This window comes from Rutidosis leptorrhynchoides, chromosome 2 (assembly GCF_046630445.1).
Source record: "Rutidosis leptorrhynchoides isolate AG116_Rl617_1_P2 chromosome 2, CSIRO_AGI_Rlap_v1, whole genome shotgun sequence".
NCBI lineage: Eukaryota > Viridiplantae > Streptophyta > Magnoliopsida > Asterales > Asteraceae > Rutidosis > Rutidosis leptorrhynchoides.
In genome coordinates, this window is record NC_092334.1 from 90,132,600 (window position 1) to 90,149,159 (window position 16,560).

The following is a 16,560-nucleotide window of genomic DNA, read 5'->3' on the forward strand; positions in this document are numbered from 1 at the left end:
ATATCAATCTTCACGGGCATATATAACTATTAGACTGCCGACAATTTAAAGCGGATATTATTTCGTGTCCATTGCTAAACAGTTAATACATAAAAGTGTTCCTAAAAATCCTAAACTTTTAGATTAAATATAATTAATTATTTCACTCATTAACTGTTTGAAACCTGATCAAAAAGGTTCGATAATTGTTTATTTTCTGTTCCAATTTATATGTACAAAGTACTAATATTTAAACTTAAAATGTAAAAAATATTTACAACCAATGGTTCGTGAATCGTCGGAAATAGTTAAGGTCAAATGATTTCATGAAACAGTTCAAAATTTTTGAGATTCAACATAACAGACTTTGCTTATCGTGTAGAAAATATGAAATCGTATCGAGAGTTTGGTTCAAAATTAGTCAAAATTTTCCGGGTCACTACAAGTGTGTCTAACTGATAGTTGTTAGGATGCATTAGTGAGTCTGGACTTCGGCCATGTCTACATGTCAAAAGTTTTTCTTATCATATCTTGTCGGAAATTACCTGTTTTTCATCTTAAGTCTTGACGTGTCTTACTGCAATTATTGCATAGATAGTGTATAGACAAAATTCATATCTTAGTATATCTGCTATATATATATATATATATATATATATATATATATATATATATATATATATATATATATATATATATATATATATATATATATATATATATATATTCTAATTATATATAGATATTCTATGTAATTAGAATACCATTCGATAGCCGGAAATCATTTCATATCGAAAAGTCCTTTATTCAATCGTACGAAATGGAACTCGCCACTAGTTCAAGTCCCTCGGATTTCGATATGGAGTTTCACTCGAGCTCCGAAACCAGTGTGACTGGAATGGATCAACCAATTAGCCATCATCTATTCTGGATGAATTGGGGATGGGTTCGCAGTCTACTTAATCATTGGAGACAAGAAGAAGGTGATCCCTTCCATCCACCACATTTCCCTCTTGGCGAAGAACATGAAGCACTTACCGGCGAACCTGTCCGAAACACCATTGTCTCTCTCATTTCCAGAGTATCTCGTCACGATTATATACTATCTCACATTCTAGATCTTATTCATCCGCTCGTCCGAACCAACAATCTTCCCAGTGTAATAGAAGAAGTCAACGAGCTTCGCACTCGGGTAGTGGCTTTGGAGAATATGGTGCAAAGGTTACAAGCACCAGCAGCATCACCAGCATCAACAGTACCACCATCAGCAACATCAGCAGTACCATTATCACCATCAACAACAACATCTGCATCCCACACCTCAACGTCACAATCTGTACCTCGAGCATCAACGTCATACGCACCATAGATACCAAGGAGTACTAATAAAAATCAACGATGAAGTATTAATTCATAACTTCATTGGATAAAAATTCTGCGGCGATTATGTAATCTCTAAAGTCTTGGAGATTATCTATTACAACCTTAACCATAAATCAGATGAGTGGACTGAAATGATAGAAGGAAGAGTAAAAACCCTGATAAGAATGGTGTGTGGTTTACAAGCTAGACTTGTTATACAAGCACCACCGGTAGTACCACCAGCATCACCATCAATATCACCAACACCGGCAAAACCTGTAGCACTATGAGCTCCGCCAATTCCATAATCATCAACATCATCACAAATCAACAACGCGTATATTGTATCAACGAGTTATGAAGTATTAACTCATTCCCCCTGAAGAAATTATATGTATATTTTATATATATAAATTTTGAGATCAAAATATATCTTTTCGTACTAAGCTATTATGTATGAATTAAATAAGTGTAGATACTACTCGGTTAAATTCATATTACTAATATGCTATGATGTACATCCTTCCTTAACAACTTAACCATCATTAACTACGACCTCTGTTTCAACTCCATGAATTCCGTTTCATAATAAACTAAGTGTATTATTCAATTACATGTTTGATTTTACACTTAGATATACTTGAAGCTTTCTAGAAAACATCATTCATATCTTACGAAGTTCGCAAGAATTCACAAGCATCAACATCCGTCACCAAGGAATGTCAATAAGAATAAATAATAAAGTATTGATTACATTAGTGAAATACTCCACGAAGATTATGTAATCTCTATTGTTTTAGAGATTATTCATTTCTAATTCCAGCCAAAAATCAAATGAGCTTAATTTAATATTAGCTCATCAAATCTGTATTACATCTGAAGAAAATATACATATATTTTCATAAAGACTATAATAAAAATTCTCCTGTACCAAAATATTACTTGTGAAACTTTTAACGTGTAGGTAATACCCGAGAGATATATAAATTCACAATTAATATATTACACTCTTCGAATCTGATTCAGCAATCATCAACTATACTCACTACTTTCACAACGATATAAATTCTTTCTTAGAAATCAAAACAACCGTTCTCATCCAAATTCAATTTCATATTCTAATTTTGACAGATCAGAATCCAAGTTAAGACTCAACGGGAGACATCACTCTTAAATCTCTACATCTTTCAAAGCTATACTTTGACTTCAAAACTGTGCTAAAACATCAATTCTATTCATTAAACCCATAAAACAATTTTCGTGTTATTCAAAAATTCATTGCAATCTACATTCAAACCCTTTATGATTCTTGAAAACACCTCCATTAAGAAACAATCGAGATGATGATCCAACCACATGTTATCCACAATCATGCATCTGGAAAACTCTCGGAACCTAAGTAGAAGTTTAACACAAATCCGTGAGCCATTAGCATTGTTGTTGCCGAAAATAACCTTGCAATTCCTTTTCAAAGTAGCCAGTTTTGTCACGGCTCCAGCAAGTCAACTTCGACTTTTCAGTCGGATTAGCCGTATTATAACCCCAATATATATGTTGCCCTTTCGCCATCGTTACCAGAGCACCTTTTATATTCCACTATATTATCAGCAGATGTACTAGCAACTTCGGCTTTAGTCTCTCTGAAAAATATCTATATTATTCATGAAACCCCATCATGTACTCACCTACATCCTGTAACAATAATTGTTATACCAATTATCAGGAATCATCAATCATCAATCTCGAATCTCGCAGCGTTTTCACTTCAATTATATGTATACATATAATGTGTAACTCCTAAAAATTTTGATCTTCAATTCTAAATTTCTAAAAAGCACCCAGTCTACGAATCAATACCATGAATTTTAAAAAAGCTGAATGAAGCAGCAGAAACTGTAGACAACCGTAACAGTCAAAAGTTTGATGATAAAGAATAGTGTGTTGGCAAAGCTCAGAAAAAGAGAAGGTTTGGAATTGGAAAACGGATTGAGCAAACCATGAAGGAGGCTGTGGACAAATCACAAAGACTAAATCTGCCTTCAAAGAATCCAAATGATTCAGTATATGCTGAAGTCTTTAGCGAATACCTTGCTCCTTACTCTCAACTCTTGTAGACAATATTCTTCATCATCCTCTGATCTTAGATATTCTAAGATATCATCATATCTTTCATTATAAATATCTTCGATGTTTCTGAAGATATCTTCATAACTATTGTTATCCGAAATCATTTACCTCTTCGCGCTATCTGTGTTACATCATAAAAGAAACTATTTTAGTTTCTAAATTCTGAAACCTTCGAGTTTAAAATATGAATGTTTTTGAAGTAGTGTTGGGAACTGAAGCATGAGTTAGTATAATATAATGACACTTGATCAACGTGATTATATTACAGTAAGTCATGCTGAGTTTCTAAATGGAATGTGATGATTCACAGATCATAACATCATCATGTGCCATGTTACACGACTCTTGCATTCTATTTAACCTCTAAAAAATATCAAGAAAATATTTTCTTGATGATTCGGTCTTTTTCGGATATTCTGGTAATTTGACAAATCAAATCGTGCTACTACCTTTCCTTTCTACTTTGTATATTATAATAATTCGAAACTCCATACCTACGAATTCTGGACCATTACTTGCGAAAAGAAAACAAAAGCATGAAGCTCCAAAATAGAAAGGGGGTATAAATCACAGCAAACAGAAAAGACCATTAACCGTAGATGTCAATGATTGTGGAAAAACAGGAGCAGGGACTCCAAAAAATAAGGAAAGATATAAGGCCCAACGACAATACATAATTTACAAACCGTGTATATCAATGTGTATTGCAATGAAAAAACACGGGAGAACTAAAAACACTAAAAAACCAAGAGTATAGTAGAAGTGAATAGATTCTTCCGGCGGCAGATGAAAAAGAAGAATGACGGATATAAAAGTTAGGAGTATATCAAGGATTAGAACCGGATGGAGCATATTGACGAATGTTTTGAAAGTATGAATTAAGGAAGAAAGTATAGAAGATGAGAGATGTGGAAATAAGGAAACGAAGGGGGTGTTAATTTATAGCGATATATCAGACATAGCAATCGAGGCAGATTACGTACCTAATCGAAGAAAATTCTAATTTCCTTAATTACCGAAGAATCAAATCTTATTAAGATTACAAAGATTTTCTTTAATACAAAAATCAACCGTGATGACGTCAAAAGTTAAGACGAATCTTTACTTTCCTCATTTCACTATTTTGCGATAACTTCACTCATACACTTCATATAATCGAATTGTTTTATCCATATTACTCACTGATGATAAAACTCTAAATTTTCAACTCGTATTCGTCATGAAAACATACTTATTGTCAGCCATGACGATCTCAATCAAATTTCGGGACGAAATTTCTTTAACGGGTAGGTACTGTAACGACCCAGATTTTTCCGACTACTTGATTATACTATTTACATGATTTAATAATTCCGAATTGATAAGCAATGAATTTTAATAAGTCTTGAACCTCCGGAAAGAATTTTACACAAGCTTTTAGTCACCCTTTTTGTCTTACGATTCACGAACGTAATAACTTGTATTAATTATATATATGTGTGTGTGTGTGTATATATATATATATATATATATATATATATATATATATATATATATATATATATATATATATATATATATATTAACTTGAAAATATGATAATTAAATATCTCATTAAGTATATTAACAAAGTATTATATATATATTTTCATACTACTAATTTAAAGAGTTTTTGAACAATATATATGTTACTTTTTAAACGACGTAATTAACTTATATTAAAATGTATTTACATATAATGTATTACGAGTATAAATACATCCTTACAAGTATTAAATACACTTTATAATATACCAATACATATAAAGGATAGTTGTACTCGTATTTTCGTTCAATTTCCTCAAGAATTCTACTCGCATTCATACGGCATTTTTACCCGTATTATACACAGCTTCTAGAAGTATTTACTATTGATATATACCAATAGAAATCTGCAATTATTTGTGTAAAATGTCATCCATGACCTAATCAATTTAATATGTCATCCATGACTTAATACATTTTAACTTATCTTAGATATTTTCACTAAAAACCAAATTTTCAAGCCTATAAATAAACACCATTTCTAACTCATTTTTACACATTCATTTTCCAAATTTTACTTACAATTTTCACACACACTTGCAAGAACTCTCTCAAGTTTTGTTCTACTACTTCATTCCAACAACTTTACATTCTAAACTTGAGGTAAAAACTCTACTTCATGTGAAGACCCGTCCTAATCCATCCGGAAGAAATCTTCAACCTTTGATTCCAGAGCGATGATCTGACTTCTATATGCCATAAACGACTGCATGCAAGTGAGCATATGCACAGCGGAAGGTTTCTTTCATACCTGAGAATAAACATGCTTTAAAGTGTCAACCAAAAGGTTGGTGAGTTCATTAGTTTATCATAAATAATTATTTCATAATTTTAATAAACCACAAGATTTCATATTTCCATTTCTCGTAAACATACGTCCCATGCATAGAGACAAAAATATCATTCATATGAATTGAACACCTGGTAACCGACATTCACAATATGCATATAAGAATATCCCCATCATTCCGGGATCCTCCTTCGGACATGATATAGATTTCGAAGTACTAAAGCATCCGGTACTTTGGATGGGGCTTGTTGGGCCCGATAGATCTATCTTTAGAGTTCGCGTCAATTAGGGTGTCTGTTCCCTAATTCTTAGATTACCAGACTTAATAAAAAGGGGCATATCCGATTTCGATCAATCAACCATATAATGTAGTTTTGATTACTTGTGTCTATTTCGTAAAAATTTTATAAAATTGCGCATGTATTCTCAGCCCAAAAATATAAAGGGTAAAAAAGGCAAATGAAACTCACACATATAAATATTGTAAAATAGTTAATAAAGCATTTGCATGTATTCTCAGTCCAAAAATGTATATAAAAGGGGAATAATGAAACTCACCGTACTGTATTTTGTAGTAAAAATGCATATGACGACATTGAACAAGTATAGGGTTGGCTTCGGATTCACGAACCTATGTCATTTATATAAATTAAAACATATAATAATAATAATCAAGTAAGTTTATATATTAATATTAGTAATATACTTGTTATTTTAGTATGTTATATGTATTAAATATAGCTTTACGTAACTAATTATTATTTTGTACAATAATATGAATAATAGTAAATAAAAAGTTGTGTTATCTTATAACAATAATAATAATAATAATAATGATAATAATAATAATAATAAGAATAATACTAATAATATAATAATAATAAAATAATAATAAAGAACAATAATACTAAGAATATTACCTTAAGTGTGTAACTTCCAAGGTTAACAAAAATATAATGTTGTTGCCCAGACTCGAACCCATGACCTCTCGTTTAACAACCAACACCCTTAACCATTATACTGTCACAGCTTTTCTGTCTAATATCACATCTAAATTTATTTAACAAGCACCAGACTGTTTATCACAATGATCTTATGTTCTTGGCCCAACTAGGTTTCGGCCCAATATTACAACCACTTCACGGCCCAATGTATATTGATAAAAAAAAATAAAATGCAGCCTAGGTTCGAACTCAGGACCTCTAGGTTAAACACAATACATCTTGCCATCCGATCCAATTTGTCTTTATGTTTTAATTCGTCACACAACCCATTTGACCCTCATGTGTCTGTTTACTTTTCCCTTCTTCTTCTTCATATCTTCATAATGTATAATCATATCTATAATCTTATCATAATCCTATCATTATTCTCGCGTATTTCTTTTCACCGAATCATCATTATCATTATCAATTAATCATCTATCATTATCATTCAAAATTCACCTTATAAAAACGCGATATGACTTGTTACAATCCCATGTATCATAACTCAGTACACGATCGGCCCAAAAGGATTTTAGCAGCCCAGTTAGAATACGCAGTCCAATTTAACAGGCCCTATCATAGTAATTTAGTAGCCCACGTTGCTAGGTAAAACGATAACTATAGCATTAATTGGAATTCGATTTCTTACTGAGCGATTTTTAAGGCGATGAACTGGATCCACGTATGTATATTGGATACCCATCTTGTCCCCATCCATTCCTCACAAGAGAATAAAAACGAGTACCCAACTGCATTTGTCATCGATTATAAATCATTATCTTAATCATACCTAATCCTCACCCTCCGTTACTTTATGTATCACACTTTATTTTAATCAACAAGTGGGAGGTTGATTGGTAACTTTCGGCAAAGAAAAGAGAAGTGGTAGTATTTTATAATGGCAATCACTTTCAAGATGTAATATCAATAATTATCAAGTTGTAGTATAAATACTCAAAATACAAAACAAAGTTTGAGATGGTTCTTTCAAAACAAAAAGAATAAATGTGATTGAGGGTTACGATTTACGAATCAGGAGAGGGAAGCAAAATACGCAGCAGCAACTAAGAGAAGAGAAAAGAAGAAGAAAATAAAATAAAGAAAGTGGCGTTTGATTGGTTTGTGAAGTGGTCACAATGGTGCACGATGGTGAAGTCATTGTTTATTTTGGTGCTCGGGCAGAAACACAAAGAAGTGCAGCTGGTTTATGTTTGTTCAATGGTGATAGTAGTCGAAGAAAAGAAAGACAAAAGGTGTTTTATGGTTCATCAAAACAAGATTAGAGAAGGTGGTGTGGTTGTGAGTTTGGTATTTTAAGGTGGTGGCTTGAGAATGGTGTGCTCGACCTGAGTTAGAACAGAAACACCGTTGTGGTTAACATCAGAAGCAAATATATTGATGTTGCCGGTTGTTTGTTGATGGGTGGTGCCATAAAAGATGGTGGAAGATTTTTGAGAGTTTGAAATAAAGAGGTTATTGTATATCAAGAAGGAAAACAGAATAATATAATTAATGTGATAGAGTATATGATTTAACAGTTACCTTGATTCTAATTGATTTAAGAAGTCAACGTTTAACAAACCTTTAGACAGGAAGTACGTAATTTTTCTCAATCAGACAATTAAATATAAAAAAAGGACGCTCGATTATTTACAGATTTTGTTGTATCTGATTGAATTTGATTCTTGTGACAAAACTTAATAAAGTTGGATAGTGATGGACAAGAATTTGTAACAAACTATCTACGTAAGTAATTGTCATTGTAATCCTATTTTATCCCGTAATTAATCTAAAGTTACTAATTAATACAAACATACTGCCTTATCTATTGAATCTGTAAGTAATACGTATCTGTGTATATCAATCAGTATATATCTGTAATTATATAGTTGTATGTATATATTCTGTATAATATAATTAATCTTATTAATTTATAAATATAACTTATAATATTTATACTCTTAATATTATAATTAGTAATAATAACCATTTATAATAAAAATAATAAGATTATTGATAATAATAATATCTATAAGATTTATAACAATAATGTTATTAATAATGATAACATTAAATACTAATAATACTAATTATATTTATATTGATAATAATATTAGTAATAAAAATATATATTTATTTACACACAATTGTTCCTGAATCGTCGGGAGTAGTCAAAGGCTAAATGATTACATGAACACAGTTTAACGTTTGAGACTTCAACATTACAGACTTTACTTATCGTGTCGGAGACATATCAAGATTTGGTTTAAATTTGATCGGAAATTTCCTGGTCATCACACTTCAACTCTTGTTCAATTCATATGTTTATAGCTATCTATATAAGAGTTTATAAAATAGAACATAGTTTAGTTGATTCTAAACTTGTTTGAAGAACTAATCTAATCTTTCTAACTTAACTCTAATAACACTTATTTATATGTATTATGATGTTATATTAAGTTAATATAAGAACTTATAACTTGTACGTATGAAGAACACCTTGAAACTTAACATATATCGTTTAATCTCCATTCGGTAAAAAGCGGGCTGTTTTGGGTTGGGAATTAAAAACCTATATTAGACTTTGAGTTCGATGCTAAGACTTTGGAAATATGTTAATATATGTAAATAAGACTTCCAGTATTTTTTTCATGATTTTAGACAAAGTGGGAGTATTTTATCAAAAATCATATATTGGGTGGATGCCGGGATTTTTCCAAATCTGTCCACCGACACAAAAAGAGGGTAAAGCTCTAAAAATTACTACTTGGGATGAACTTTTTGAATTGTTTTTGTGAAATTTACTTCTTAATGAATCCATAGCAATTTGATTCACTTTAAACGGAGTTGTAATGAATATTTGGCGAGCAAAACAAAATCTGCTAAAATTAACGTTGTATGAACGAAATTTATATTATAAAAACTATATTAACCATATCCTTGTTAACTTTTCCTATATACTATATATATTTGGACATGTTATCAGTAGTATAACAAAATATTATAATCTTGGTTAATTCTGTGATTATATATATGTATAATAATATTCTTGGTACGTCCTAACACAATAAGTATACAATACGTTTTGATAAATCCTAAGACAATATGTACACAATACGTCTTAGTTAATTCTAAGATAATACATATACAATATGTCTCTGGGTTGATGCAAAGACAATACGTATACAATACGTCGTGGGGTAATTCTAAGATTATATATATATATATATATATATATATATATATATATATATATATATATATATATATATATACACCGATTATTGGACTGTTGGACTTTTCGGACTATTTTGGACTACTAACAAAGGACTACTAACAATGGACTACTAACATAAAATGTTAAAAATTATTATATAAGTATTCTATGAACTTGCTTTATTTTATTCATATGTCGTATTATTATCTGAATCGTTATTATTGTTATAGGTTCGTGAATCCAAGGACGACGGTTATATTTTTAATAAGTTGAAAACTTATTATTAATATACTTTTACTACTGTGAGTATATAGTCCCATTTTTAAATTCTACAAATATTTTGGGATGAGAATACATGCATTTTATGTTTTACGCCATAGACACAAGTACTTAAAATATATTCTACGTTGAGTTGTACCACTTTGAATATCTTCCCTAATAGCTTGGTAACTAATATTTACATGTTGTAAGAACATGTATACGCGAATCCTATTGATATATCTATCGGGTTTGACAACCCCAACCGGGCTAGTCGCTCTAGTATCGTAAACGGTTGCATAGTACTTCGTTTTTACTACACTCGGTACAGTGTAGGAAGATTTCATAATAAAGGGAATATGCCACATTAATGGTTAAGTATGGTTACTGAAGCGCTCAACAACTTATAGAATACTTTTATACACTTGCGAGTGTACATATATTTATAACTATGAAATCTTGTGGTCTATGTTTATATCGATGATAAACCTATATATCTCACCAACCTTTGTGTTGACTGTTTACGCATGTTTATTCTCAGGTCCTTAAGATAGTCTTCCGCTGTTGCATTATCTGAGCAAGCTGTGCATGGAGTCTCATACTTTTATTTAAATAAAGTGTTGCATTCAATAAAATCTTTGTCATGTATTATATTCGACTGTTACGTCATGTGTGTAGTATTTGGAAACAGATGTATTTTGGGAATTATTTCTTAAGTAATCGCCCACTTGTTTAAAACATGCATTATGTATAATAATGATGTGCTTTTCATGAAACGAATGCAATATTTTCTAAAACGTATCATATAGAGGTCAAATACCTCACTATGGGACCAATGAGAACGTACTGCGTTTATAGTAATATGGACGTGACGTTTCAAATTAACTCGGTCTCTATTACACCTGACAAACCGGACTCGTGGCGTTGGGCTCTTAACAGCAGCGGCTTATTTACCACAAGAAAGTTGACAACTTTAATAGATGAGAAACTCCTTCTTGGCGAAACAAACCGAATAGAAACACTAAGAAACTGTTTGGTACCGAAAAAGGTGGAAGTTTTCGTTTGGAAAGCTAGGAAACGACGCATCCCAACATTAATTGAGTTAGATAAAAGGGGCATTTACCTTCACTCGGTCCGTTGCCCGGTTTGTGATGACGACGTGGAGACGGTGGAACATTCACTCATCTTTTGCAAGCTCGCGCATGATATTTGGCAAAAGGTTTTTGATTGGTGGGGACTAGGTGGCGTCTCAAATCTTAGTATCGGAGAAATCTTTCGAGGTACTTCAAATCAACCTATGTCTTCATTGAGAGGCCAAATATGGCAACCGGTTGAGTAGACGTGTGGCTACTTGATATAGAGAAACTGAAATCAAAAAGTCTTTAAAAAGCAATGTTGGAATTTACCGGTAGCTTTAAACGAAATCCAAGTTCAAAGCTTCGAATGGATTGCGAAGAAGTGTAAGACAGAACACATCGATTGGCATAATTGGCTTCACAACCAGAGTATTCTCGCACAATAATTCGTTGTTTTCATGTTTTCTATGTTGCCTCCTTAGCACCATAGTCTATGTGGATCAATAAGTATGTGAACTAGTCTGTTTAGCTTTGTCTAACTACTGTGAGATTGTACCCATGTATATATTTAGCTGCTACACTTGCAGCCCCCATGTACTGTGAATTTTTAACTTTAATAATAAAATTCTTGTTGTCTTTCCAAAAAAAAAAAAAATCTAAGAATTTATAAATATATTTAGAATAAAAATATCAACTAAAACGGGTTTATTTGACCTTGTTGGTCCACCAAGAAAATTATATCATCTCAAATAATTAAAAATTTCAAATCCCCCCTTCTAATATTCTTATTCTATCATATCCAAATCTAGAATTAAACTGAATAATGATAGCATAAGAAAGAACCGACAAACTATAATGAGAAGGGGAGTGATATGTACACAACCACTGTGTTTTACAGTGTTGTACTGTACAACACTTTAAAACATATTGGTTGTGTACATAACAATAATAGGTTGTGTACATATTATTACCCTAATGAGAATCCAAAAAATATCTTTAGCATTGCAAAAAACTTTCTGATATTACCTTACATATTACTCCGTATATTATTTCGGTACTTTTTTTAGAATCTTTTAAAAAAAATATTATTGTTGTTTATTATATTAACCCCTATGTACTAAAAACGGTTTGAAGCTATATCATTTTTCTTCCTAAGAAAAACAGAAAACTAAATAAATTAGTATAAATTAGAAGATCTAGTTATAACACAAATGTTTGAGACGAAGTGTAAGACCCTGGATTTTATGCATCACAAAGTGTTCTCGAAAGTGTTAGTAAATGTGTGCATCAGAAACTGCCACTAAAAGTCAACCTAATACTTATGCATTTTCAGAATTTGCATCAGAATCAGAATCAGACAACTTCAGTCCCTGAAGAAGCTGTTGTTCCATATTTACACTATAAGGCGCACCGCGCCACTATGGGGCCACGCCGCGGCTCCTACCTGGTGGAAGTTTCTTGTTTTTATTTTAAATGAGGGGTAACATGGTCTTTTCACTTGGGATCGGGTATATGGCTTGGGAACTGATCTAGATCTCATCTTATCTTCATCATTCACCAACCAAACTATATAGAGAGAGAGAGAGAGATGAGAGTTCTAGAGAGAGGAAGCTCCAAATGGTGAAGAAGATGATGATTCTTGCCCGAATTGGAGAGGATCTTGATGTTTCTAGCTACTAGGACTCGTTTTGATGCTTGAGGTAAACCCTAATCCGAATTTTAGTGTTTAATTCTTGTTTTGTGTTAGGATTTTAGTTAATGTTGGGTTATAAACCCCATTTCTTATAAAATTGAGGGTTTTATTGTATGTATCGTGTGAGTAAACCCAATTATTGTGGGTTTAGGGTTTGATGATGAATTTGAAAGTATTTGTCATGGTTTGGGTGTTAAATCACTAGGTTGTAAGTGTGTTAGTGTTTTGATGTTCTTAAGAACATGTTTGCTAATGAAAATGGGTGTTGACTTTGATTTGGTGTCAATCTAAGTTTTGAGTCAAGATATGATGAATCAAGTATGTAAATGCTTGATTCATGTGTTAAATGGTGTTTTGGAAGTATGATCACTAGTCGTTAAGTGATTGTGGGGGTTTTTGTGACTTGCGTCAAACTGGGTAAATTGAATTGGGTCAAATTTGGTAATGACACTATTTGTTCAAATGGGTGTTTAAACACTTGTTTTAAGTGTTAAATGGCGTTTTTGGAAGTAATCGCTCATGAGAAGTGATTTTGAGTCAAAGTGATGTTTTTAACATAAGTCAAATGTGGTCAAGTGCAATATGGGTCGATATTGAACGTGTTGTGGTTTTGGTGTAAATGACGGTTTGAAATGATCACTACCTAATTAAGTAGTAATCTAGTGTCGGGACCTAGGTTGGTCTAGTTAGTATAAAGTATAATTTGGGTTAAATTGTACATGGTAGAGTGGGTTTGGATTACCACCCGAAGTGGTAATTGGTTTGTGTCCATTAGGTGTTAAAAGGGCGGGTTTTGGCGAGCAAAGTGTGATCCCTCGGCTAAGGAATTTTTGTGTTGGGTTCTCTTTTTAGAGAATGACTATTTATGTGTATATTGTACCTATGTGCGATATAAGTGCTTACTTGCTCGGATTTGAGAACGGAGATCATGTTATACATGACTTGTGTGGGCATTTCAAGGTGAGTGGAATAATTATACGTGTATGTATATGATGTATTTACTTGTGTAGCATGAGATGTGAAGTGTCGACGTGTTAAGACACCACATTCCATGTGATGAGTGAAGTGTCAACGTGTTAAGACACCACTCCGGGAAGTATGATGGGTGAAGTGTCGACATGTTAAGACACCACCCGGGGGGTTAGTGATACAACGTGTTAAGTACACTAACGGATGTTGTGAACACCGATGGTCTTTCGCGAGCATCATTCCCTTGTATTATTGGTTAACCATGGTTGTGTGAGTTTTGTATTAGCATATTAAATTGTGAACTATATGCTATTGGCGATGCTAGCTTATTGTGAATTGCGGATATTTAGTTTTGCATTGTGATTGCATGATTGTTGAATTGCTAGCTCGTATGCGGTATTTGTGTAAGTGTATGCAAGTAAGTAGATTATATATGTATATGTATAATTATTCCATTCACTAAGCGTTATGCTTACCCCTCTCGCTGTTTAACTTTTTACAGGTATTGTAATTGTGAAGCTAGCTAGTTGTTAGACTAAATGCGTAGGAGCGTTTGGGCTCGAGGGGGTAGCTTTTGGATATTTGGACGTGGATTGGGGATTTGGTAGTCCCCGGGATTATGCTTTTGGTATCGGGTTTTCGTGAAATTTTGTAAATGGGTCGAAATGACATTTGTTTTGTAACATGTCATTTGAGTATCAAGGGTGGTCATAAAACGTTTAATGTGTTGATATGACATTGCGTAATTAATAAAACTTCTATTGTTTAAAGTTGAGAATTTTAATTTAAACTTAAAGTCAGCATCAGATCGGGTTATAAGCCGCGCCGCGGCAAGTATGGACGCGCCGCGCCTCCTATTGTATTTTGAAAACAGGGGTTTTGACCTGTGTTGACCATTCTTGTTAGTTGTTAGCCGCGCCGCGCCCTATGCCTAAAGCAGTGGTCGAGCCTTATATATATATATATATATATATATATATATATATATATATATATATATATATATATATATATATATATATATATATATATATATATATATATAAAGTGCGTCGATTTTGGTTAAACGGGTTCGGGTTGTTACACGAAGTCTCATTAAAAAAAATCCTACGATCTAGTTTGAAGCTACCTGTGTCAACAACAAAGAATAGCATAATAATGTACTGTTAAAATTGATGATGGAGATTACAAGAGATAATTACTGCAAATCAAGTAACCGTGCGTTTGATAAAACAAATAAAACATAATGAATGAGTAGTGAGCATTGTTCATGATTTAAATGATACAAAGGTTCTAATTATATTTTGTTTTGATCGATAATAATATAATATATTTGATTATAATTATAAATGAACTCTTTGAATGATGTAAACTCAATTCATTAACTTCATATGTGAACAAACAAAAGAATATAATTGTGTGATAGATGTCCAAGATATATTTTTAAGAGTATATTAATTAAAAGAGAGAGATTTTGAATGATTAAGAGAATATTTCAACTTTAAATGATTCAACACAAATAGCTAAATGATTTTTCGTCATTTTTCATTCTGGTGATACAAACAAACGCAGTAAATGATAAACAATTAAGATTTCAATAGTGAACCATGCATTCAATTAATAGACAATCAAACACACCCAATCTAGTGATGAAAATGGTGATGATTCATAACATGTTTATTTTCTATCATATACCACCAATAGTAGCGATTCTATGTGTATGATTGAGGTGTCTCATGACATTACTATTTTGATTTTTTATTACGATATATCTTTTCATATTTAATCTAACGTCATTAATTTTAATTACAAGATTTTATATACTTTTAGTATTTTTAATATTTCTTGAAGTAAACAGCCACTGAATATAACTAGCTCACCTTGGTACTCATTTCAATTGTAATCCAATAACACCACTAATCATCAAATATACTTTGAAACGTTATGTTGTATGTATAACACTCTAAAGTAGATTTAGTTAAAAATTCATAAGGTAGCAAGTACTTTCCTTAAAATGTACGGAATATTTAATATACACATGGTAAGTTTATGTTTATAGCTTCACATAGCATTTTACTCGAATTTACATACTCCGTATTAACTAATAGACAAAAGTTACGAATAGTAATCAGAGGCATTTTCGACTTTTCACCTTTTTTTTTTTAACTAAATTTCATTTTACCAACAAAACCCCCCAAACCTTTTTGAAAAATTCAAATCGACCCCCCAAATAGGAGGGTAAAGTGTCAAATAACCATTTTCATAAAAAAATCTTAAATAAATTTCACCCAAATATTCAACGGGGCATATCTTCTCGCTCGCAACGAGTTAAATTTTTTCGACACTATCGTTAAACTCGAAATAATTTTAGGAACACAATGTCACTAGCTATACGCAAAACGGGCGCTTTTTAAAAAACGCTAAATATTTGGGGTACTTTTCATACACGTTGATTTTGCGTTAAATTTTTAAAAGTCGACAATTCCATAGCGAAACGCGGAGATGCACATATATTGTTAATTTAAAATAACATTTAAATC

At 32.0% G+C, this 16,560-nt stretch overlaps 1 protein-coding gene across 1 annotated transcript; it reads left to right on the top strand.

Annotated features, from left to right (window-relative positions):
- Positions 1-11,144: 11,144 nt before the first annotated feature.
- Positions 11,145-11,621, top strand: LOC139888050 (uncharacterized). Its single transcript, XM_071871084.1, has one exon. The coding sequence runs from the start codon at positions 11,145-11,147 to the stop codon at positions 11,619-11,621; it is 477 nt and encodes a 158-aa protein (XP_071727185.1).
- Positions 11,622-16,560: the final 4,939 nt, after the last annotated feature.